This window comes from Carassius auratus, chromosome 3 (genome assembly GCF_003368295.1).
Source record: "Carassius auratus strain Wakin chromosome 3, ASM336829v1, whole genome shotgun sequence".
Taxonomy (NCBI): domain Eukaryota; kingdom Metazoa; phylum Chordata; class Actinopteri; order Cypriniformes; family Cyprinidae; genus Carassius; species Carassius auratus.
In genome coordinates, this window is record NC_039245.1 from 610,021 (window position 1) to 636,774 (window position 26,754).

Sequence of the window (26,754 nt, forward strand, 5' to 3'; positions counted from 1 at the left end):
AACACATCAAATATTCACCACTCTCAATGTGCAACCACAACAAACTACACAGGGCATTGTTTTCCACATCAGCAAGCGCTGAACCTTCTTGTAAAGCGATAGTTCTACAAAAAATAATTATTCACCCACATGTCAGTAAAACCAGTGTTCATGAGGGTGAGGAAATACTAACAGAATTTTTATTTTAGTGTGAACTTCCCCTAATCATAGTAGATTCCTCTTCACACCATCACAATTGTAATGCATCTGTATGCAGCTCAGATCTGAACCGCATCTGTTGCATACAGATCAGTACGGATAGTAAATGCTTTGTGCGTGTGGGATTTTACAACAGAGATTCTCAAGAGCGTGATCTCTACAGCGGCTGCTCGAGAGACCACTGCGCACGTAACATGCAACGTCCATCTCACTTTACCTCTGCCAGCATGTAACTACTGCCCAAATCCCGTTAAATAATGCAGCCCGGCACCGCCAGCCCTGGATCTTGCAGCGTCACAGCACCCTGAACACATCAACTCCCATTATGTGTTCTGAGAAATATTGCAGCTGTGATGTATGTTATGCATTTATCCATGTGCTTCAAACAGACAGTGCTGAATGAGGGATGACTGAGGCCATCGGCTGGTTAAACTTGTCTTCCTATTTTATGCCAACGTTACCTTTGCCATGATAAATATGTCTAAAATGGCAGCGTTATTGAGCTGGTGCTCAGCAGGGAACAGAATGGTCTGTGAGATGAAGCACTTTGGTTGCAGAAGAGGTTTTGAGAGCTGATGCTGTAGGGATGCCAGTGTGTAATTTCCTTGTATGAGTGATGGGTGTGGGTAAATGCTTAAAGCTAAAGTGTGTATTTTTTAAAGTTAAAATATTTTTTCCCCTATCCTAGCTTAATGTACAGCGTTATCTACGGTGTAAGTATTTCTGTTTCTGTTTTTTTTTTTATACGTTGATATATATTATCAGTGTATAAAATATATATACATATATTTTATACACTGATAATAGTTTTAAATATTACAAGTGAATTTAGGAATTACATTCACAACATTATAATGTTCATAATGAAAATAGATATTCAATAAAGATTCAATTTACTGTTTTTCTTTTTTTTTTTTTTTTTTTTTTTACTTTAAGTGAGCTTTAGATGACGGCAATCTAATAATGTAAAAACAGGGAAATGAGCATGAACTATTAAATATCATATATTTGCTGATACACCCAACCAATATGCTAAATGAAAAATAACAATAATCTACCAATATTGCAATATTGGCAATGATGTTAGTGCATCCATAGCTACTTCTGTTTTTAATGTTATATCTAATATAATTAGTAATAATGTAGAGCTAAATTGATTATATTACAATTAATTATATCTAAATTAATCTAAAATTATAATTCATTATGTCTAAAATGAATTCTGTTTCATTTGTCTACTGGAAACTCTCAATCAAGTTGAATGCATTGCATTGTGGGAAACAACACTCCCGCAGTGTGCTCTGTGGGAGACTTCTAATGCAGTAGGTCATCTAAATATACTATGCATACAGAAAATTAGGATATTTTGCACATTATACATACTGTTTATATGGCTAAATAACAGAATGCTGTTCCAAATACAGCCAATCATTATTTCAGCAATTTCCCTTGTTGCCACGAGTGGCAGAGAAATGAATTCACCTTTTAAGGAGTAAAAAAATGGCACTGTTATTTATTTAAGATGTTTTTCCAACCTTGCATGCACCAGCTTACACATGCACACAGCGTCTGAACAGGGCAGAACATGACTGCAAATAGAGCCAAGCAGTCTCCTCTCCTCACATCCTTTGCCAATATTGCTCAACGCTGCTGTTGTGAGGGGACACAGAGCCATGGCAATAGCATCCTGGCCTGTTCTATTTATGACAAGTCCCTCTGTATGCCACGATGAGTCAATAGGCACAAAGAGAAAGAGATCTTTAAACCAGAGCTGTGGCGTACTAGCCGAAAGCCTTGCTGTCTTTCTAGGTGAGAATAAGACTGCTTTGCTTCCCCACTGAGTTAATGATGCTGTGCACATTCATCTCACAACCGATTACAATGATCACCGTTCGCATTTTCCGTGCCTCAGTGACCCAATTACACCCAGAGCCACGGAGATTAATTCTGTGAATAACATTCGCCGTGAACACTGACTCGACACGCTGACCCTTCCTGCTGATCTGAACCTAATCAAACATTCGTTCTGTGGTGGGAAATTACAAAAAAAAAAAAAAAAAAAATGTTTTTGTAATTTGACTAATTACTGACAGAAAACTAGGTGTCTGAAGCCTGAGTGAGAAGAAGCCGAGGCCACAAGAAGGCCTGTTAATTGAGGTTACCCCACACGGTTATGCATGTCCTCTAAATGCCTGTCTGTCCGCTTCTGCCTTTGGCCTTGACACTGTCTTTGAAAATAATTGGCTTTTCAGTTTGAAGCTGAATGAAAGCATCTCCCCATTTGAGCTGGACTTATTCTCTTTAAATGGTGCCATTTTTTGTTTAAATGGAAGTAAACTTTTAACCTGTAAGTGGTTGAAAGTTAGAATCACGTTGCATGTTGAGATTTTCCAAGCTAGTCACGGCTCACTGACACATGGTGGGATTGTATTGTGCAGGTTGGTACTCTCTGTACTCCAACTCAAAACCAGGTTTAAAAAATAATCTCTTTGGGGTTCACTTCTGCCTAAATAATCTAGATCTGACACCTATTAAGTGGATCCCAATATATACTAAAGCTAAAATAAACAATAATTGTGTTAATAATCTGAAATATCCCTGTAGTTTTTGTATCTTATGTCATAGCTCATATGTTTACATTAATGCAGTCTGTTTGCTGACTTGCTCTTTTGAGTTATGTACTATACTGTATGTACTATTCATCTTTATTCAAACTGTGTGACTATAAACCATTAGACCAAGGAGAAAGCACTGGAAAGCTATTACCCGGCCATATGTAACACGTGACAGCTGTACTGACAAGATTATGCAAAATTATTATGACCCAGTGGGGATTTTAAGTCAGTGATTATGCTCGATTTTTTTTTTTCAATTAGTCAGTCGAACTAAGCACATGTGCAGCATTAGCCAAGTGTTTGTTGCTAATAGGACTTAAAAGGTTATTTTCAGTAGCTGTGCTTGCATGGAACCTAATAATCAGTTTATTAAGTTTATTAGTTAAATAAAAAAAGTCATTTGTGAAAGTCAGCTTCCAGCATGATAACTTGCTTAAGATGAGAGCATTTAGTGCTACAGAGGAAAATGTACTGTATCTATTAAGTTTTCCACGTGAGTTATCCGGGACCCGGTAAGTTTGTGAATTGTATTTATTATTTCCCCCAATAATGTTGTTCACAAGGGACCCAGAAATAGACAAATACATATCAGAATTATATATTTAAAGCCAATTAAAATGGCTGCCATGACCAAGCAGAGCAAAAGATGGCATGTAACACTCAAGATACTGAAGAGAATCTCTTTCTGACAAGTGAACTCAATTCTCTACACCTGTTATGTTGGCCTGACCCACCTTCTGACACGGAAACATTCAGTCTCTTACGCCCAATCACACAACTTGATTTGCCCAAGCAGAATGTGTTCCTGAATCAACTTCCTTTTTTTGCCATGGACCAGCATTATTAGCGACCAATCATAGTCCTAACCCTATCTCTAACCCTAACATACGCCTGAAATAGAAGGGAATTTATTGGCTGATAAGGATGAACATTCTAGCAGTCGTGGCCTAATGGTTAGAGGGTTGGACTCCCAATCGAAGGGTTGTGGGTTCTAGTCTCGGGCCGGACGGAATTGTGGGTGGGGGGAGTGCATGAACAGCTCTCTCTCCACCTTCAATACCACGACTTAGGTGCCCTTGAGCAAGGCATCGAACCCCCAACTGCTCCCCGGGCGCCGCAGCATAAATGCCTGCCCACTGCTCCGGGTGTGTGTGTGTGTTCACTGCTCTGTGTGTGTACATTTCGGATGGGTTAAATGCAGAGCACAAATTCTGAGTATGGGTCACCATACTTGGCTGAATGTCACTTCACTTTCACTTTCACTTTACATGCGATCCTAAGCCTAACCATAAAATCTGATTGGTTTTTATTGGAATGTTGATCCAAAAACAGTAAACATGTTGACATTTCCTACTGGTTAAATCACATTAAACTGGCACCACCCATTACATTTGCATTTATGTTTTACCAGATGCTTTCCTTACCGAAGCGGCACACAGTTAAAAGAACCAGTAGCATTATTGGCAATTAGCATGACAGTTAACTAAAATTACACAGAGCTTGTAAACTCTGTGTAAACCTTCAGATGTGTTTTCCACAAAGAAGCTGAAATCCACAAAGCCTCAGGATCAGATGGTGTACGCAGCAGAAAACTGCTGAACTTGCTGTGCCGGTCTTCACTGGACCAAAGGGTCCCACTGCTTTAGAAAACCTCCTTTATCACTCTGATCACAATCCCAGCAGCTATCTACATCGCCTACCTTTCTAATCAGTTTCTAGAAGAGGTAAAGTCTTATATTCTGGCATCTGTTCGTTTCATATCCAAAGAACGTCCTCACAACTGGCCAACAGAGGCAGCATTTTTTTTTTCTCTTCGAATCTTCTTCCTATCTATTTCTGCCAAGAGCTGCAACCAAACAATACCATAGCCAAGAAATATACCAGAATCCCTGATGTGCCAAATGTATGTAAACTTCGTGTACATGTATGTATACTGTACATGTATAGATGCATATACAGTGTATATTACAAATATCATTGGCTTCTTGACCAATTGCTTTTGTTCTTCTTTTGTAAGTTACTTTGAATAAAGTGTCTGCAAAATGCCTTATTGTAAACAAAAATGTAAATGTAAACTGTCATATCAATTAATCCTCAGTGATCAGTAAAGCTGGCATCAAAGTATCCTCATAATACCTGTTTTGAAGCTTTAGCTGTAGCAGGGTCACAGGGAACAAGTAAACAAAGTGTTCAAGTCTTTCTAGCCTACAGTATAGCACAGTAGAAAAAAACACAAAACAAACAAAGATATATTCCGTTTAGGTAAAACATGTCTGCATAAGTGCATATGATTCTGAAAAATGGTTCAGTGGCCTCTAGCATCCTATAGATGGAAAATAAATGTTTACTCCAGGACATCGAACATGATGAAATCAAGTGCCATAAAGATTGTGTGTCAATCTCTGTCTCGCAGGAGTAATGTTATCCTCAGACTGTGGGACAGTACATGTATTCACTCTCAAGCGCTCTGAATGTGAAAGACTAGTGATATTTCAGGAACCAGCCATAAACTTCTACAGTTTTTTTGTGGTAAAAATAATAAAAGTGCTCGTAATAAACTAATTACTAATTAGATTACCGCTGTTTTAGAGCTACATGTTGGCAATATGCTGGCACAGAAAGACCCTACTGGAACCTAGTAGACAAAAGCACACATTTTTTGAGTGCTCATTAAGGCAACGCAAAAGAAATAGATAAATCGCACTAATTAAACCATCGTTGTTTATATGATGCTACTGTGAGGGTGCAAATGGTCATTAAGAGGCTGAAAGGTGTTTGGAAGTGAGGGTCAGTGCAGATTCAGAGATGCCTCGGGTGTGAAATACAAGTGAACTTTCTTCCAGAGATTGCTTCTCCGCAGGATATGAATGTGAATGTAGACTGTATAATTTAATGAGGAGGCTGCTGTAATTACTCGAACAGCTACGGATGTATAAATCACAACACATCCCCAGATCAGCGCCTTAATGGGAAATGTTCTTGAGGAGGAAAAAAGGATTCCAAATTGAATGCAGTGTAGAGTAAACTTCTATCATTTCAAAATGAATGATGTCTCCGGAGCCTGTGGTTTCTACACATATTTGTGTGTTTAGTTTGGCATTTAGAAACGTGTTTATTGCTACACCCGGCTTCGTTTCTGATAAATAATTCCAGTTACATTTAGACCTGCATGTTCTGCCGGACAGAAAATGACAGTGACTAATGAGAACATGAGTGAAATATATTAGCATGCCAGTTTTTCAGTTGTGGGCGTAAAAAAAATGTGATAAAGTGATCATTTAGATAAGATGAAGTGTAAAAAGCAGTCAAGGATGGTAGTAAGTCAAGTGTGTGTCTCCATTCACTCCACTTCTAATCCTTCAGCTACTGTTGGACTCTTGTGGTCTATGTCACACCGGCGGTGTTCAGTTACTGCATGTACAGTACAGCTCATTGATCCATTAAATGATTGCACAAACTCAAAGAAGAAGAGGAAAATACAGGGGAAAATAACCAGGTGAACAAGAAGGCTCTTTAATGTGATGAAGAGGATAGTTCGCATAGTCATCAAAAAGTGACATAAACCAGTGATATCCGGCATGGGAACTCACGCTATTCTAAGCTGGTCATTTCTGCAGGGTTGTTAGCAGCAATTTCAGATTCCTCAAATGCCAGGCAAATACTCCTGTAGCTTTTCATTCTATTCAGTGTATTAGCAGTGCACTTAGGTGAAGAGCCATGGTCCATTACAATGAGATTCTGGCTTTGCTTCCGTAGCATGCTATCACATTGCTAATCCATTCAGAATAATGCAGGGAATGTGAACTGAGTCCGCCCTAAAGATAAATTTTATGTAACACTTCATGCTATTTTTCCTCATTAAAAGATGTCTGTTTGCACACCTTCTCAGAGTGTTCCATGTGAACTGGAAGCGCTGGCGTGGCACATTTATTAAATATGTTAGTCTAATGACTAACCCCAGTCAAACCTGCACATGAATCTGTGAGAGGATTAGGAAGTGCATGTACTGTATCTGTTAAATTTAATGCAGAACATTTTATAGATTTACTAAATATGTTTTTCAACATGTCTGCATGAATAACTTTTCTGTAATGGGATTTGAAGAGATTTACTCCCTTCATGGTGTGCAACAGCGAATGAGACATATCAACATTTCCGTAAGGCTTTAGAAGTCTGAATGAACTACTTCTATATTTTTAATGATCCTTTTGTGTCATTTCCCAGCGTCTGTTTATTTGTGTTGAATGGAAAAGTGCACTACAGACATTCTGCAAATATTCTATGTGTTTCTCAGAAGAGAGGAAGTCTTACAGGTTTGGAATGATATGAGGTTATATAAATGACATTTTCAGGTGAACTGTTCCTTTAACAATAACTAAAAAACATTTACAGTCCTCACACGTGAAACTAGGATCTCAAGAGCACAAAGGCAGTAGAAGCTTGCACGTCTGACTACATCTTCCTAACGTAGATTGTGGCAGACACGCTAAAGAAATAAAGACAGACAGAGGATCCGTTCTGTCACTCATTTTTAATAAAGCTTTCCAGAGAGCTGGAGCCCCAACAAAGGTATGAGCCCATCTGCAACCATCGATCCCCGGCAAGCCTAACAAGAAAAATGCTCTCTGTCTCTGTTCCTGTCAGACTCCAGTTCTCCCTTCTCCTCTCCCACGGCTGCACGAGGCAGATTGCAGGAGAGAGGTGTGGAGAGCGAGAGGAGAATTCTGAAGGCATCCGAGTGGCCAGGGGGGCCTCCTCCTGCGGCAGACATATTCACCTCCCCCCAAGTCTGGCAGAGTGCTGACATATCTGTCCTTGCTTGCAACAAGCTCAGAATTAAGATGGCAACTCATGCACGCTATACATGTGTTAGCGGCTGTTTTGCAAGAATCCTTTTGGGATTTTCTCGTCCATAATGCAGCGTAATGCTTGGATGCTGTCGTACCTTAAATCAAATCTCTGCTTTTGTCTCTCTGTGTCAGTATTTTCTCTCCTCCACTGCTTTTCTTGCACCTCTGGATCGTAGTGAAGCCATATCGCTCAAAGAACATGGCTGGCAGCAGGACACAAAGCCTTGAAGCTCGATCTCAGAGAAATGTCACATGCATCACAGTCACCTCGTTTATCAAATCAGAGGATCACTATCATACTCGAATTCACTCTCTAGCCCTCCTCCATGGGCGTTTCCTCTGGGAGGCAGGACACAGTGATTGTTCCTGGATCAACATTTTTTGATGATTTTGGGTCAACATTACTGTCCAAAAATATAGACTTAACCCAATCTATCTCCGGCAAGCCCCTAAACCTAACCCATAGTTTATTCCTAAAATCAGTGGGAAATGAGAGCTGATTAACAAGGGTGTAGAAGCACCTAACCCTGATTGTAAGCCTAAAATAGATATTTCCTGATTTCCAGGATCAACAAGGATGTTGATAGCTGACCATGCAAATATAAAATTATTACTAAATATAGGTGATTAAAAAATTACTACCACTGTCCAACATTAAAACCCAAATAGGTGAAAAGGAAACCTCCATGACACAATGATAGGCTACTCAATCTGTAAATATTGGATGAACCTAACCTATAATGTCTACAACTAGCCTAGAATTTAACTTAGAAATGGACAGACTAATTACAAAGTAATCAACTCATCCACTCAGACATTAACAGTTTCGTTAATTAGTTCAATTAAAATTATTCAGGATTAAAAATTACATAAACAATTTGACTATGGCCTAAATAGGTTGTATATTAATATAATAATAAAAAAGTTATATATATATATATATATATATATATATATATATATATATATATATATATATATATATATATATATATATACTAGAATTGACTGCTTGTTGATGGTGTCAGTTGAATATTTAAAAAATGTAGAAGTAATGACTTAAAAACAAACAAGAAATTCTACTGAATAATAGGAAAAATATTTGTTAGACTGATCTGACTGTTGGATGAAGGGTGAAGGGATATTCTAGACACATATTTGAAATCACATAGCAATAGTGAGTCTATGTATCCAGAGAGACTAAACATTAAGTTTTAGTTCTAATCTGATGTCTCCTTTAAAGGGGGGGTGAAATGCTATTTCATGCATACTGAGTTTTTTACACTGTTAAAGAGTTGGATTCCCATGCTAAACATGGACAAAGTTTCAAAAATTAAGTTGTACGTTTGAAGGAGTATTTTTGTTCCAAAAAAAACACTTCCGGTTTGTCACAAGTTTCGGAAAGTTTTTTTCGAGTATGGCTCTGTGTGACGTTAGATGGAGTGGAATTTCCTTATATGGGTCTTAAGGCCCTTCTGCCGGAAGAGCGCGCGCTCCCGTATAGCAGAGACATTCTCTGATCAGAGCTATTCACTGATCAGAGCGAGAGCGTCGCGAAAAGTCACAAAAGAAGTGTGTTTTTGGTTGCCAGGGCAAGACAACCCTGCACAGATTACCAAGAGAAACAGCATTAAGGGACCAGTGGATGGAGTTTATTTTTACAGAGCATCAACGGAGTTGTGTTTTTGTTTGTTCCCTGCATTTCGAAGATGCTTGTTTTACAAACAAGGACCAGTTTGACGACGGATTTGAACATAGTTTATTTCTTAAGGATAATGCAGTCACAACGAAAAAGGGTCACGATCGTGTGTTGGAACCTCAGGGGGTGAGTAAAACTGCTTCAAATATCTCTGTGTTGTTAACTTAGCTATCGGTGCATGAGCACATCAAGTAAACAACATGCGATGTTGTCATCAAACTGCACTTTCCACATGTACAGCTTAAAAAAAAAAAAAAAAAAAGACGACATAAAGTGGAACTTAGTCATTTTCCAAAACCGCTAAGCAAATATATAAAGTTTCAGTACATACCACATAGAGACGCATTTGCTGATGCTGCTCTTGTTAAATTTCAGCCTCTGGATCTGTGTCACAGCTTCCAAACGCTCTCAACGCGAAAGCCTAATGGCGCTCGTGACTCTTTAGCTCCGCCCACACGTCACGCCTCCAGCCGGTCGTGTTTTTCCGGGAAAAATCGGTACAGACTATCTTTCTCTTATGAATATAATAAAAATAAAGACTTTTTGGAGTTATGAAGGATGCAGTACTACTCTATAGGTACTCAAGATTAACAGAATATTGAGTGAAAACGAGCATTTCACCCCCCCTTTAAAGCTGCGGTAGGGAACTTTTGACGCTCTAGCGGTTAATAAACAGAACTGCTTGCGTCTTGCGGAAGAACATCGTAGCCGGAACTACTTCTCTCTGTTTATGTCTATGAAGAATCACAAAGGTACTGGGTTACTCCGCCGCTGTATCCCCGATTCATGGTGTACTCGCTTATTATATAAATTTTTCTACATTCTGAACACAAACAAAGTTACGGACCGCAGCTCTGATTGGTTATTTTTTACCGGGAACGCATGACTTTCTGCAAATGGCAATAGGACCACTGGGAGGAGCCAGAGGAGCTTGATTTTTACACAGATTATCTGTCTCATATTCTACTGTCAGGACATAATGACAGGTTTAACAAATATGTAAAACATATTTTTTTTTTACAAAAGTTCCCTACAGCACCTTTAATTGTTGCTAATGTCAGATATCCCAACATTTTGACAGTAACATTAAACTAAGATAATAAATCATGTTATTGTATTTATTTTTGTTTTGTTTTTTGTTTTCTACAAATCTGTGTAAATTTTTTAAAACTTCCTAATTTTTCAACATGGAAGTAAGTTATTTTCTGTGAATGTGCAAGACTTCCCACTTCATTAGCCATCAACCACCAAGAAACTAGAAGAATAACAAAGTGCAGTAAACCCAGAACTATATGCACTCCAAAAGAGTGCCGTTATGATAACAATAATGAATTTAAATATTATGGTGACAAATACCATTTTGTATTTCAATCAGCAGCATAATGGACTATGTTTATACAGCTAAAATAACTGGAAACGAATAACACTGGAAGCCTTCAGCATTCAAGATACAAATGGCTGTGATGCTCTTACAGTAAAAATAAGATACAATAACACATTTGTGTCTCAGGCAGACTCTGGCTGAAGGCAGTAGATGTTCCACTTGCGAATCACTATTTGATAACAAATACATTGAATATAAATTATGAATAAAAACTGAGAAAGAAAACATTTTTTAGATCTGCTTTATTGTCCTTTGCAGGATGCTTAAACACTTTCTGGAGTCTCTTAGCAGATTTATACACGCTCTCTTATAAATAAAAGATACGAAGACTTGTTCTGGTCAACAGTATTATGACTGTGTTTTTACAAATCGGCTAAGAGAATGATTCAAATGACTCATTCACACATAAGTGACATGAACAAATCATTTTGTTGAACAAGTTCAAACTGATCTGCTTTAAGCCAGCCAAATGCAAATACAGACATTTTAATTTTGTCATTGACACAGGCAGAGTTTGAAACAGAATCCCCTGTTGTAAGGTAAACCTATGCCTTTAACTCAGAAACATGCCCATCACACACCACTGTCAATGGTTCCTTCTCAGTAAAGTGTGTCCTACAGTAAAAAGACACATTCTCTTTCTATTGTTGAGCCATTGTGGTGTGTGTATTGATTTAACGATGTGATTCTAATTAAACTCAAAGTGTAAGGAGTGTCAGTGCTATTCAGCAAGATAAAATCAAAGTGACAGAGTGATAGGGGTCTAATTATTGCTCTGTTCTTAATAAGGATGTTTAAGATAATAACCCCAGAGGCACATTCTTTCCAACTTCTGCCATTATTTCTCTCTCTCTCTCTCTCTCTCTCTCTCTCTCTCTCTCTCTCTTTCTATTCACTCACATTTTTTTTCTAGAATGCCTTCAGCAGGATTATGAATTCAGCACATCTACACACTCTTCCTCTACTCAGCACTGATTTAACTGATTTGTCTTGCATTCCTACATTGTGTGTAAAACAGAACGATGTAAAATGTGCAGGAGAGGAGACACAGCAGCAGCAGAAATGACCGCTTGTGTTATAATTTAAGGAACAGTTTTTTAAAATGGTTTAAAATACATAAATGACATTAATCATAAAATAGATGACGTCTAAAATATATCAAGGTTAGTCATTTGAACTTTTTTTATTATATTATTTACACTATGGCAAGAAAATCTCCAGCTAAAGTCTTTGCTCAATGATTGGGAGTTTATCAAACAGGACTGAAGTGGGAAAAACAATGTAATAGCACAGAATCCATTGCTAATATTGCTAAAAGTGATGTAAATTCCTGGAGGATGATGACATTAAGGACATGTCTAGCCCCCTTTGTAAACACGAATGCACCCCCTCCCCCAGGCTGTATGGGATATCCTCTGGATATTGGGGAAACTTAATAAATCAAATGCAATTTAAAATACACCCAAATATTCAATTTCTATTACAGATTTATATATCTGTAAGACACAGCCGTTCATTAGTCTGACTGCTTGTGGTAAGAAACTGTTCTTGAGTCTGGATGCTCTGGACTGAATACTTATTGTGCTATTTCAGGCCGTTATCTATTAGTTGGTATTTCTTAGTTTGCAATGCATGATGCATTTGAAATTAATATTGTTTAATTTGTATGTCTGGTTGGTTTACTCATCTCCCTGTATTTGCACATTTTGTGCTATGTGAAGCTTTGGCAGGAAAGTGTCTGTTAAGAACATAAATAATGGAACAAATATTTCTGCCATCAAATATTTGTTCGTAAAAGATGAAAAAAGGTAAAAATACACACACACACACACATATTTAAACAGAAATTATATCTATGGATCACACTTCTTCAGGTACTCTACTATTCATTAATTTGTTATTGTTTAAATTTGCATTACAACCTTTGATACACGATACAACGATACAATTTAAAAGTTTTGATATACATTTTTTGTCGTTCCAAACCTGTGAGACCTCTGTTCATTTTCAGAACACAGTTTAAGATATTTTAGATTTAGTCCGAGAGCTCTCAGTCCCTCCATTGAAGCTGTGTGTACGGTCTACTGTCCATGTCCAGAAAGGTAAGAAAAACATCATCAAAGTAGTTTGTTATCTGGCTCGGCTCTGTGTTCATCTTCAGTTCTCTCTTCACACAGTTCAGTCAGTGTACTGTTTGAGTAAATTAATTACGCCGGGATATTGGTTTGTTTTAACTCAGAGGGAGTGTCAGCAACATTAAAAAAGTTAACAGACCAATTCATTTGTGGATTAATGCATATTGGAGACACAAACCGTTCAAAACGATTCAGTTCGATTTGGTGAACTGGTTCAAAAAGAACCGGTTACATCGAATGATTCGTTCGTGAACCGGATATCACAAACTGCTTTGTTTTTAACTCTCTCTCTCACAACAAACACGGAAGAGAAGACAATGCTGAATAAAGTCGTAGTTTTTGCTATTTTTGGAACAAAATGTATTTTCGATGCTTCAAAAAATTCTAACTGACCCTCTGATGTCACATGGACTACTTTGATGATGTTTTTCTTTTTTTCTTTTTTTTTGATGTTGGCCCCCACTGTACTCAAATTAGTGTAAGATATGGGAATGGAGGCCAACATCTGGTGGTATGTTTTTTTTTCATACACACACACACACACACACAAATAATGGTTCCTGGAAAGCACACATACATCACAGAAACATCAATTTGATGTCTGCATTTACATCTGACTTTAACTTGAGAAATAAATCTTTGTTATTGTCCTCTTGCATTATTGACAAACTATTTTTCTGTTTGAAAGCTGCTTTGACACAATCTTCATTGTATAAAGCGCTATACAAATAAAGGTGACTTGACTTGACATCTGCATGATGTATTTGTTATAGGGTTTGCTCATCTGCAATACATTTTTAAGATGTTTCCAATAAGATGTTATATAGACATTTAGAAGATGTCTTTAAGATGTTGATGATTTAGCATGTATGTAAAACTGCTTTTTAAAAGATGTTTATCTGATTTTAGTTTGTACACAACATGCTCTTCAAAACACATCTTCTAAACATACAGTACATACCTTTTATTGGACAACAGCAAAAGCAAAATAAATGTTGCTTTACATAACTAATTTAATGTGTTAAATTTTGTAATTTATTGTAAAATTGACTATCAATTTCTGAGTTTTTTTGCATTATTTGTGATGGCTGAATCAGGTGGAAAAGTTATATGGTGTGGACATGTCAAGTTTTTTTCCTGCTGCTACTCACGTGTGCTGGCATCAGCATACTTGCTTCTCAAACATGTAATGTCTGTGAACTTCATGTGCTTGATACCAGTCCCAAGAGTAAGTATCAGAGTGAGCAGGTTGTGCTGCTTTGTGGAAACAGGAGAGGCTTGTTATCTCTGAGAATATTAAATGAGAAGCGACAGTGGTACTCTTTCTTGTTTTTGTTTTTTAAGAAATTCTCCCAGTACAGGGCCAGGCTCAGGTGTAGCCACTGCTCAGTCTACTTTCAAGCACCACCACAGAGAGACGGGGACAACTCTTGCACTCAGAGTGGCCAGAATATCTCTTTGGCTGTCTGTCTTAACGGCAGAACAAACATGTCGATAAAAAAGAGTCTCCTCTATCTACTTCTCTCTCCATGGCATTTGCATCTCTTGCCTTCAAATCTCTCTCTCTCTCGCTCTCTTTGACAGGTTATCTTTCTGCAGGAGATGCTGCATTGTCACACCTGAGGGTGTTAAGAGGGAAAATGTGCTCTGAAAAACAACAAACAGGGACAGGGGGAGATAAAAAAAAGAGAGAAATCAAGAAAGAAAAGACAGTGGAATGGATTTCTAGTATAAAGAAAATGACAAATAAAATCTATTTAATATCTCAATTGTTTCTCCCACAGACCAAAGGTCCTTTTTCATGACGCACAAGCACAATGCATTTCTGTGTAAATCATTTATAAATCCATTCTCACGTAAATTTTTTCCATTGAATTGACACATTTAAGCATGAATGGTTTTACGCGAGATTTACATAAAAAAAATCATTTTGCTTGTGTTTTATGAATCATCGCATTCAGATTAAGTGGAGAACCATTTTTTTCTCCTTACAAAAAGACCCCAGCAATCTCATGTGAGTCTTTTCTAGAGTTTCAGAAGCGATTTCAACAATACTGACTGCTGTGCTCAGGCTTACAACTAATATTTCTCTAAAAGTCTTCCCATACCAAATTATCTGATGTTCACAATCAATCAATAGTGCATCGAAAATTTAAAAAATCAATCATAATTTACTCTTTCTTGCTTGGAAGACAAAATAAGAACATTCTGAATAATGTCCTTGTTTTTCCCCCCTTGCACTACAGTGAATGTGATTCAGTGAATACAGTGAACAGTGAGTTACTATAATAATAATCAGTGATGACACGTTTTTTGATCACGTGATAGTAGAAACATTCACTGTATGTTTCTATTTCAAATAAATGCTTTTGAACTTTCTCTTCATCAAAGAATCCTGTAAAACATATTTTAGAGTTTCCACAAAACGTTTTTACATTTATATTAATAAGAAATGTTTCTCAAGCAGCAATATTAGAATATTCAGAATGATTTCTGAAGGATCATGTGACACTAAAGACTGGAGTAATGATGCTGAAAATTCAGCTTTACATCACAGGAATAAATTACATTTTAAAATATATTGGAATTTGAAATATAATTGAACATTTAACAATATTGCCACACTTATTTGTAGTATGAAACATAATGCAGACTGACACAAATGAGACACCAAAGAGACACTAGGTTTAAAACACGTTGTCAATATATTTAGTACTGCCATGCCTTGTTGCTAAGAGTTTAGAGAGCAAATTATAGAGTGCATTGTTCTGTTACCAAATTGAAAAGCCGATTGATTTATTTTAAGACGAGACTGTTGCATAGATACCACTGATAAAAAAAATCGTGAATTCTTTCCATCACAGTAAAGCAGCCTTTTACATTAAAGTAAGTATGTATATGGTTCACACCACAAATATATGTGTAGAATGTCGCCCGATGACACGCACCAAGCACATTCCCAGCATAAAGAGTTTAATATCACACAGCTTGAGGCTCTGTGTGCAACTGCCATATTTATATTCCAATCTTCCACACTGAAAACCCACATCACAGAGCTCATAAAAGATTCATTCGATGGTGGAAAGCAAGGTCGCACAGGAAACTGGACAGAAGGTAGTTACTACAACACAGCAACATCATCATGCAAAGGCAAAGTGGCCATGCAAGATCCCACCAGCTGGCAGCCCCACTGTCCCATTATTATGATAACCTCCTGTCCTGTCACATGCCCGGAGACTTCTGACTGGCCGCAGCTGACCATGCCCTCTCTCGCTGTGCGTTGCCTAGTTAGGGTGCATTTGTGTACACGTTTTATTAGGTCACGATGTGTGGTGGCACTAGTGTGGTACAGTATTAGTAGGGCAGAGCAGGGGAGGATGGGCCTCTCACAGGCAGAAAAATGTCACATTCGCTTAAAGTAAAAGCAACAGAGCTGAGGGAGCCCGGCAGACCTGATTCTGCATGCCTGATATTCACGCCACCAAGCAGACAGAGCCGTAGCCCAACACAAAGAGAGAGAAAGAGAGGCAGAAAACGATGACATGCTGCTTGAACAGGATGCTCTGTTAATCTGCCGCTTGGGTGACGGAACAGATTCAGCAGAACTAAAAGAAGAATTTCATGTACCAGCTGTACTAAATGTAATTTAATAATGTCAACCCGACCATGTTGGGGGTTTTTTTCTCAAAGGGTGAAATTGCACAGACTCCTGTGGCTTTTTATTTTTGCCCATTAAAAGAAAATCACAGATATTTCGGGTCGGATTGAGTTGTAGCACTTTAATGTTACAGCTTTCTGCGGCAGAGAAGAGCCAGGGGGACTTGCCTAGGGATCGAAATGGAAACAGACCCTTCACTCGAGCTGTCATCTATAGACGCATGGTTAGGTGCTCCATTAGTCCTTAGGACAGTCGAACATGCACATCTGCACATTTGAAACAGCACCTAGAGCCCTATAAAAGCTCAGTCAGGACACGTGGACTAGTCAACTTAGGCTATTGTTCCCCTGAGCCATACTGCAGTGTGGTGTCACACCAGGACAAACATCCTTTCAGGTAGAAACATTAGCAAATGAGGAGCATTTTTCCTGTTCAGTCCGTAGGCCGGGTCTGAACCAACACCTGGAGGGTGACAGTTCACAAATTAAGCCAAACACGCTACTGCAATGCCCCTATACCTGTAAAGGAAACATCAAACAGATGCTCAAGTGTTCCTAAAAAAACCTCACTTACTGCTTCTGAGTGCCTTTTGTATTTCACTTTTCATGAAGGTTTGCCACTGCTTACCCCAAAGGGTACAATCACATACAAATGGAAACAAACATAGAGAGGAAAAACTCAGTCATTACCAATAATTAGTAAAAGAGAAATACTGAATCCATTAGTTAAATGGTTGCCTCAGACTGTTTAGAGGGCATCTGATGATTAATGTACACAAAATGACAAGAGTCATTCTGGGACGTTTTAATCTGATAAGCTTTTATCAGGTGCTTTTATTTGCCAAATAGCAAACAAAATAGTATTGTACAATTGCGTTGTATCATTTAATGTTCATTGCATTAAATCTAGATATTAAAACATTTTATTTATTTTTCATTAATTTTATTTTTTGGGGGGGGTGGGGGGGCAGCTTGTAGCAAAAGCACTCTTAAAAATAAAGGTTCCAAAAAAAGGGGGGTTGAAAATATGCCACAGAAGAACCATTTGGGTACTTAAAATGATGTTTCAGTGCTAACTCAACTAATATCTGCAATTCTCCAACTGTGATCCTTGTCTTTGGCTTCTCAAACTCTCTTATGTCTCTGCATAACAAAACCGTTTCCCAGTCAGTGGGTTTTTAAATGATGGGTGCTTTACAACAGTTTTAACCATTTTGCTTAAATAACAAAGACTCACCCCTAAGCCCAGCGGGTTAAAGCAAATCAAGTAAAGCAAATTAAAAAACACTGATCCATTTGAAAACGTCCACTAGCATTCTGCAGAATTGTTTCTGCACATTAAGTAAATTTGTAGGCCAACCTGAAGGCCTAATTTCAAATAAGCTGGCCTGTGAATAATAAATGGATTTTAAAAATGTCTGTGGTCCTTTTGTAGCAACTTACATTTTATCCCTCATGTTGTGTTTCAGTCATTCTGACCCAGAGAGGATTTTCTTTTTCACAAAAATGCTACTTGACGATATCATATTGGTCTTAAAGTTACTGACTTTGCTCACATTGGGATTTTCCCTACTTTGTTACATGTGTGTTGCTCATGGTCAAAAATAACCAGCCTACAAAAAAATTATTATAAATCTCTCATTATCTTATTACCAAATATAGGTTTCCATCTTTTTATCAACTTGTGTTATTTCAATTAGCACAGGTTTCCTTTTTCTTTTAGGAATTGACTCATAGTAGGCCCTTACTGATCTGTGCTTATGCAACTATTTTTAAAGGAACACTGACAAAATTGTTCACAGCACAAGGGTTAAAGCACACAATGGTTTCAACATTTGCACTTGAAGTACTGTGTGTAATTTTTATTGTACAACAAAATATTAAAGTAAGTACTATTAACAACAGACCTTCAACCAACATCACAATGCTTAAAATATTAACATTTAGTAATTTATTTTTTTTTTGACAACTACAGTGCAATCAAAACAGCTCTGTGCTGGTAGTCAAGGCCTGTGTGTTTGTGAGGGCCCACAGAAGTGTCAACACACATTGTGAGTCTGCTCTTATGTGGATAAATAAATAAATATTGATAGCAGCAGGTATTCGCAAAACTGTCATCCGAGGGACAAAACCTAGAATCTAATCTCACACTTCTCTTGTTCTTCTTTCCTGCAGATAACACACAAACACCACCACAGTTGCACAGCAGTAGCATCTCTGTTCACACCGGACATGTGGACTAGCACACACACATACACGCATACATACATTCTGCCCATATTCGACCCCTCCTCTGTGCCACACAGAATACAGGCTCATCAGTTGGTCCTAATCAGTCACCTCTCACAGTGTAGGCTGTGCTATTCAATTGCCTCATCTAGCCATGCATCCACATAGGCTCCCTGATGGTAATGCATTACAATTGAATGTTAATGGGAACACTTGAAGGTGGGTGAAGGGAGGATGGCTTATTCATTTCTCATCGCTTGTTAGTGCAGCTCATACGCTGCCTGTGACATTATTATGATGTCAACTATAGTATCATTATGAGCAGACGCCCCCGCATGTGTCGCATGTGAAAATATTAACATTATTTTCTGTGTCCACCTCCCAGTGTGCATGTCTCAGATGTGCCCTCACATACATATGCAAAATCACACACACACACACACACACACACACACACACACACACTCACAGGATGAAAGGAAGGTCATGTTGCATAAGTTAGTAGTTTCTTTTATTAATATTCTAAAGTGGAATGAGGTGATCAGTTTCTGAAATGAAACTCTGAGACATTACATGTCAGTGGTAAGACTTGGAGGTCATTCCAGTTGTTTGTATTTTGACATAAAAGAAGTATAATGATTAGCTAGATTTACCATACTTCTCTAAATGGCATTCATTATTGCACCCATGTTTCCCATCAGTGCATAAGCACTGACAATTACTACACTGATAAGCTATGTAAATGCCCAGAGTCATATAACCGGCACTGGTGGTGACAAAAGCCAACTGTTGTGTTGCCTCACATCGCCTATGTCTGGGACAAAATATCACTTTTCATTAAACCAAACCCAAAGACTGAAGGCAATAGCCAGCTAACATGTACATTATGCACCGGAGTAAAAGTGTGTGGGGGGGGACTCTCCATACCAGCAGGTGGCAGTAGTCTATACTTGTCATTTAAGGAGGGAAACCGGAAGAGCTAGCATGATGGATATACAAACCATAAACAATGTCACACTTCTTGATTTTCACATCATTTTTCATTCCAGGCGGACATTATCAAAATATTTGTCTTTTAAATTGTCAGATGAGATAATGTAAATTGAGAAGATCCTTCTCTGTGGGCACACAGATTTTGTTGTTCACTAACTTTCACGTGTGTTTTACTTCTCGTGCACTGGTTCAATGAGCTAAACAGCCAATTTAAACTTCCTTTTCACAATGCTCAATTGGCTGAAAAGCTTCTGATGGTGGTCCAACTAAAGACAACAATGCTGAACACAGCTCAAAACTGAGGCCAAAAGATGCTCAACTAGAATCCAATACTGGTTGACTGCCGACTTGTGTCACAGCCTTCTTTATTTTATGGTTCTAATAAAGTAAACTACAAAGAAACGGACACTGGCAATTAATAAGTATGAGGCTTTTTTCATAATTTATGTATTAACACTCTCTGTGCCCTTGTTAGCACAGCAAGTAGACTAGGCACTAGCAGCCTTGTTGTTGTTACTTTTTAATTGTCTTCTGTTCAAAGATTTATTTATTTTTCTGAAACTGAAAAAAGTAAAAGTTTTTTTTTTTTTTTTAGTACAAGCTTGTGCAAAATCTAGCACAGGGATGGCCAACTTCATTCCTGGAGGGCCACTGTCCTGCAGAGGTTATCTCTATCTATCTCTAATCGAATACACCTGAAAAATCTAACCAAAGTCTTCAGGATTGCTTGAAAATTACAGGCAGGTATATTACATTAGAGATGAAACTGAACGCAAAACAAAACTACAATTTTGTGTTTTGTGAGGACAAAGGACAAAGGACAAATGTAGCCAGCATTACAACCCTAATCTTCTGAGACACTCAGTGAATGACCACAGAGAGTCACGACAGATTAACATCTCATCCAAAGGACAGCGCCTTTAATAGTGTATCGCCCCCAACATTATTGTAGGGCATTAAGTCTCAAGTATACTTCATTTTCCATGTTCCATCTTGCAAACAGTTGAGCATGCAAGCCTTTAAAATAAGCCTTTGATCATGAGCATCCACAAGCTGGAGCATAAAACGGACAAAGGAGGTATAGTTTTAGCTTTTAGTTTACCATTTTTTTTTCAGGAGGACTCCCATCTAGGCAGAGGCCAGGCTCAAACCTGCTTAGCATTGGTGGGAAACCACGCAAGAGTTTTAAGTTGACAGCTGCAGATGCAGAGCAGCAGTAGGTCTCTTGGCCACTCTTGTTCATGCTCGGGGTTTTGGTTGAGAGATTTATGCTGCTGGTCCTGGGCCTTTTCATTTATCTAATTCCCTGTTTGGAAGTCGGACCGACGGTTGGCACAGCACATTCTATCTGACCTGTCTGCATGTCCTTGATCTCAAAGGCGACTGAAGCTTTGTACGCTTCACTGCCCTTTTTTGACCGCCATCCAAGAACACCATCACCGCTCCTGATATTTATTAGTCTCTCAACAGCTAAAATTCACTATGAGGCCATTTCCATTGCCAAGCTAACTTTAGAAAGAGGGCCTAATAGGTCCGCGCACATTATCTCACATCTGATCAAATGGGTGTATAATAGGCCTTTTAGCTGGTGGGCAAGACGAACTGACTTGGACTGGACCAATCATAATTCAGAGAATGGGCTTTCACTGCACAGCTTTCTTCAGACTGGATGTGCCCTGAAAGTAGTGATACTCTCCGGGCAGCTGCTCATATCCGGAATGCTCTGGTCCAGTGCCATGCAAACTCTCCATCCTGGCCAAATCTGACTGGATCATGCTGCCACCAGTTGCTTATTCAAATAGATCCTGCTTTGACATTATTTCACAAGCCCACAATAGTCAAAGATAAAAATCCATGTTTTTACCAGCTGTAAATAAAATGACACTTATTTACATGATCCAGGGGAAGCTTAGCTTGACCCAACGTGACTAATAACTCCTACAAAGGGAGCAGAAATTACATCTGACTGCAGCCTAACTGAAATTATTTTACCTTATATTTCCCTTTTAATATAATCCAAGGACTGCGGCAGCAGATTTCTACCTAGCTTATTATTAAATGACTGCACTTAAGTGAATTCCAAAGTACAACTGAGAATTTCTAGTGAACAGCAGTTCTGAAGCGCCTTATTTCACTTCACTCCAGCTGGGCGGCTTTCCATTGCTTCTCTATTTCTCAAAGGCCTGAACATTTAAACAGTCCTATTAATCAATTGTAGCCATTTGCTTTTGATGCACGGCTCTGGTGTATTTACAAAACAAAGTGAAAAAATGGGCCGCGAGCAGATTTTTATCAACTTATGAGGGTTTTGTCTCACAGTTGCAACCAATTAGCACCTCTCTCCCACAGAGAGTTTGATATAACAGGGCTAAATAATGAGTAAACAGACAACCTCCTCATTTTACAAGCTAAAAGTGATAGTTTTGCATCTCAATGTCTCTGGGGGCTGGCAAAGTGTGGCCACCAAGCCTCTCTCATACTCCCGTTTTTGTTTTGTTTTGTTTTTTATAAAAAAAGATAATTTCACTGATAGACAGATTCAGTTGGAAGCACCCTGCCTTTTAGCTGAAAGGAGCTATCCGATGCCCTTGTGACAGCTTTGTGATGCCATGTTGGCCCCCTGAGCTGCATATCTAAGCTAACGTGTTTGCCTCTGATGCACTGGCTAATTACATTTGATGAAGATGTTGATTGCAAGCAGATTTGTGGTTAATGTCTGTCAATGTGTGGCTGCATAATTGGCGCTCGTTGCTGTCAGCGTATACAGTATATGATTTACACTCAGGCGCATAGATTTAAAATGTCAAACTGTGTAATAATGTTTTAAAATAAACTAATTAAAGTTTCCTTGAGATGCCTGTGTGTTAGTGCATGGCGGTAGCCCTCACTTTTAACGGCGCTAATGATGGCAGTCAATAGATGTCCGATCCAAACTGCGAGCAACCACTCAAAACTAATTACGAAGATGAGACCCTAATAAACGTACAATCTGTTGATACATACTGAATAGGTTTACCACACAGTGCTTATAAGTAATACGATGTGCTATGAACCGAGGGGAAAAAAAGCAAAGATGCCATTTGTGTCCAGTGTAGCAATAAAGGTGTGCAAGCTGATTCAAGTTAATTATTATTGAGTGAATCATCACAGAGAGCTGAGAACAAAATGAGCTTTTAATCTGTTAAACAATTATTGTCGCTAATCTGCATTCTGCTTTAGTCTCTACATTTTCCCAGAGTCTGATTAAACCCAGTTCCATCAAGTTTTATGGCCTAAATAGAATTTGATCCTCTGTTTGTCCTTATTTAAGGACACAATGCACATCGCAGATTGTTGGCACATACGTATGGACATGTACAGAGATGCACAGATATGTGAAAGTGTGTGAAGTGTGTTAAGTGTGCAAGGGATGTCTCCATCATAAAATGGGAAAAACCAAGGTCGAGTAAGCGCCCATTTGTATCACTGGTTGTTAGGGCCCCAGGGCATTATGGGTACTTAACAAACGCAAGTCATGAGTGAACAAGTGCATCTGTCTCATTTAAACATGTTGCATATTTGTGTGTCAGTTTGAAGGTTTGTGTGTGTGCGGCTACTTGTTTGAGAGTCCATGCATGCAAATGTTCCCATGCATCCCATGTGAAGTAGTCTTAGCAGGATAGAGAAAAACCCGAAGAATTCATCCATTTTTTATGTCTACATTTCTACATCAGGGAGATGGGTGGTGCCATTTTTTCTCTTTTCCAATTAATATTTAATGCAAACACTTACAACAAATGGTCTCCTTGGGCCAATTATGAGAAGCTTGTGGTGAAGAAATAGAAATATACATTCCTACGCATGCCTACAGGACTCTCATATCTTTCACTGAAGCATTCCCTTTTACATATTCTAATGTATGTCTGGAATTGCAGCACTGGCAAATTTGCAAACTCTGCACACATCTTGTACCGTATCATTTCCTTTCCTCTAATATTAAAATCAGTCACAGACTGCTTAACATACTGTTTTATAGAGCACACAGGTTACATCTAATCAAATGCATCACCTCCAGTCACTAGTTATGCCAAATAGCAGGAAGTCACATGCTCTTGGGTTTTATTCTAATTCATTTTTTATTTTGGATTAACATTACCATGCTATTAAAACAGTATATGATAAAAACAGAATATAATGGAAGTAGTTCTAAAATTATAAAATGATAAATTATATCATTTTCAGTTCTAGACACCACTGACAATAAAATTAAAAAATTAAAAATGTAAAAAATAAATTTTAGCTCTAAATACATAATAGACAGTGTGTGTGTAGTAGCAGTAGAAGTGCATTGGAATTTTTTACTGTACAACCATCCCCATCTGTTCAGTCAGATGACACCAATTCATCCATTTGCATGATTTTGCAACAAATTCTAATGTGAAACTTTACTTTACCTCTTATCTTACGCACATGGAAATCCGTTATATTTTAACACATATTGTAGATGTAGCCTACAACATGTTAGTGTTGTATGTTAGTGATGTCACTCTGTAGCTAATTTCCAATTGCTTAAATTGATGGTTTTACAACTCACCCCGTGCTACAGCATTCTCCAGTCAATCCTACTATTTATTGCAGCATAAAACAGCTAATTGAATATTGACTAATTGCACTGCTAGTTAAACCAGCTTTAATCAAGTTGTCTCATGCTGTGGCACACGTAATAATTAATTTAAAACAGAGTGCGGCTGAGGAAATGTCCGAGGCCAACGCCACTGGAAGAGCGCTGTCCATGGTCCTGACCATTCGGCCATAATTTTGGATTGCGAGATGTTTAAGCAAACACGTATTTTACACGATCATAAGAGTTAGTAATGGTCACTGATAATTAGCCTTTTTTTTTTTTTTTTTTTTTTTGCATGAATATTTCTAGGTCAGGTACTGTCCTACAGTTCAGTTCCCATCTGTCACGTTCTCATCAGCAAGCGACCAAATGAAAAGAGCACATAAAAGAGCTTATGTGATAATGCGAACGGTGCTCGTTCGGGGTTGAGGCTGTGATTCATCGCAAACTTTTCAGCTGGCGTCCTCTTAATCGAGTTCCCAGATTCTTAGAAAATCTTCCCCGCGTGCCGAGACGCTCGTTTGTGATTTATTCAAACAGCTGCACAGTGATTCAGCCATCAACCTCCAATGAGCTAATTCGAGCGCTCAGCACTTGTTTAGAAACTGATAATCAAAGAAGCCACTTATGCATCCCGCAACAATGCGTATTTACAACACAGGTTGTGATGATGAGCCGTGTATCGCATGCTACGAAGGCATCTTACCTCAGAGGGTATAGTAGATAACATCAGCAGCAGGAACATGGCACTAAACAGATGCATTCCTCTCGAAATGACAGCGTTCCCCACTACCACCAGCACTCGGACACTTTGGTTTTCAGAGCTCGCCCGCCTTCTTTAAGCTCCGCGAAGGATTCTGCCGATGTTCTGTCGAGCGCGCGCGACGATCCACATCACAGGCAGCACGCGCTGGGGTTTATTCCGCTCACGGAGGCAGAGTACCCCCACAACGAGCCGCCTTGTGTTTTATGATTAGTCCCCAATCTTTCGCTAGGGACCGCCACCAAGAGGTCAGCGTTGTAAACGGGCACGGGAAATGAAGTCGAGCAGTTAGTTCCCTTCTCAGCAGGTTTTTTTTTTTTTTTTTGAAGTGGGATCGACTGCCTGAGCTCGAGTTGCAGAGGTTGTAAGGTGACTAATGTGCTTGCGAGGCTCCGACGCTAGGAGCAGCAGATATTCGACGCTCTGGGAGCGGATTCAAAGAAGTGCCCTGCTCGAGATGCACCCAGTCTCTCCAGTGAAAGAGAGAGAGAGAGAAAGGGAGAGAGAGAGAGAGAGAGAGAGAGAGAGAGAGAGGTGGCTTTATATCGAAAGTCTGTTGTTCAAACAATGGATTTTTGAGATGAGGATGAAAAGACATGCGTAAATTTCGTCTAACAGTGGGGGATGAGGGGGTTGAGGTCAATAAACATAAAGTTTCTCAAAAATTTTTAGGGGACTGAAATAATACAGACAAAATTGTACTTGTAAGGACAAGATTACACAGAACTTAACTATCCGTCAAGCAGGAAACGTTATTATTGCTAACATAGCTGACTCATCGGAATTGGCATAATCTGTATTAAAGATAAAATAATCACTTCATCCGATGTTTAACTGAATAATATATCCTTGATATATATATATATATATATATATATATATATATATATATATATATATATATATATATATATATATATATATATATATATATATATACTTTTCAACATTTATTCAGCTAGAATGCATAACATTGATTAAAAGTAACAGTTTAAAGATTTATAATGATTTATATAGATTTCTGTTTTTAAATAAAAGTAACTTATAACTTTCTACAAATCAAAGAATTATCAAAGAAAAAACAAAAACACAAAAATGGTAAGCAGTACAGCTTTTTCTGAAAATTTAGCTTTGCCATCACAGGAATTATTTACATTATAAAATATTTTAAAGTAGAATATAGTACATAAATTGTATGGATAATAATGTTAATGTTTTTAATGATTTTTTAACGACTAGATGCAACTTCTTTCAAAAACATTTTTACAAATTTTACCATTTAATATATTTTTTATTCATTTTTGTTTATTATTTTTTGACATTTGTAAATATGTAAAAAAAAAAAAAAAACATTTGTAAATGAAAATAAATGTCTGCCTATGTAGGAAAGAGGTGCATCACAATGAAGGTCCATGGTTAAAACTTAAAATGTTATAGTGTTATAGTTATTAATGTTATTAATGTAGTAATGTTAAAACTTCAAGTTATCGTTACCATTATGAGATACTCATAAACTGGTGAGTTTTGCACATGTATATATATGTATAGTTATGTAAATATATATAGCTGCACCAATGTAACACATTGCAGTGCTCTTACAGTTTCTTCGCAGTAAGACAAAACGTCCC

General features: G+C 38.1%; 1 protein-coding gene across 1 annotated transcript in view; it reads right to left on the bottom strand.

Moving 5' to 3' along the window:
- Positions 1-25,595, bottom strand: part of LOC113042461 (noelin-2-like) — a 55,216-nt gene extending 29,621 nt beyond the window's left edge. Inside the window, exon 1 of the mRNA XM_026201347.1 lies at positions 25,070-25,595. Coding sequence (XP_026057132.1) covers positions 25,070-25,126 — 57 coding nt within the window. The 5' untranslated portion in view covers positions 25,127-25,595. The remainder of the gene's footprint in view (positions 1-25,069) is intronic.
- Between the last annotated feature and the right edge of the window lie 1,159 nt (positions 25,596-26,754).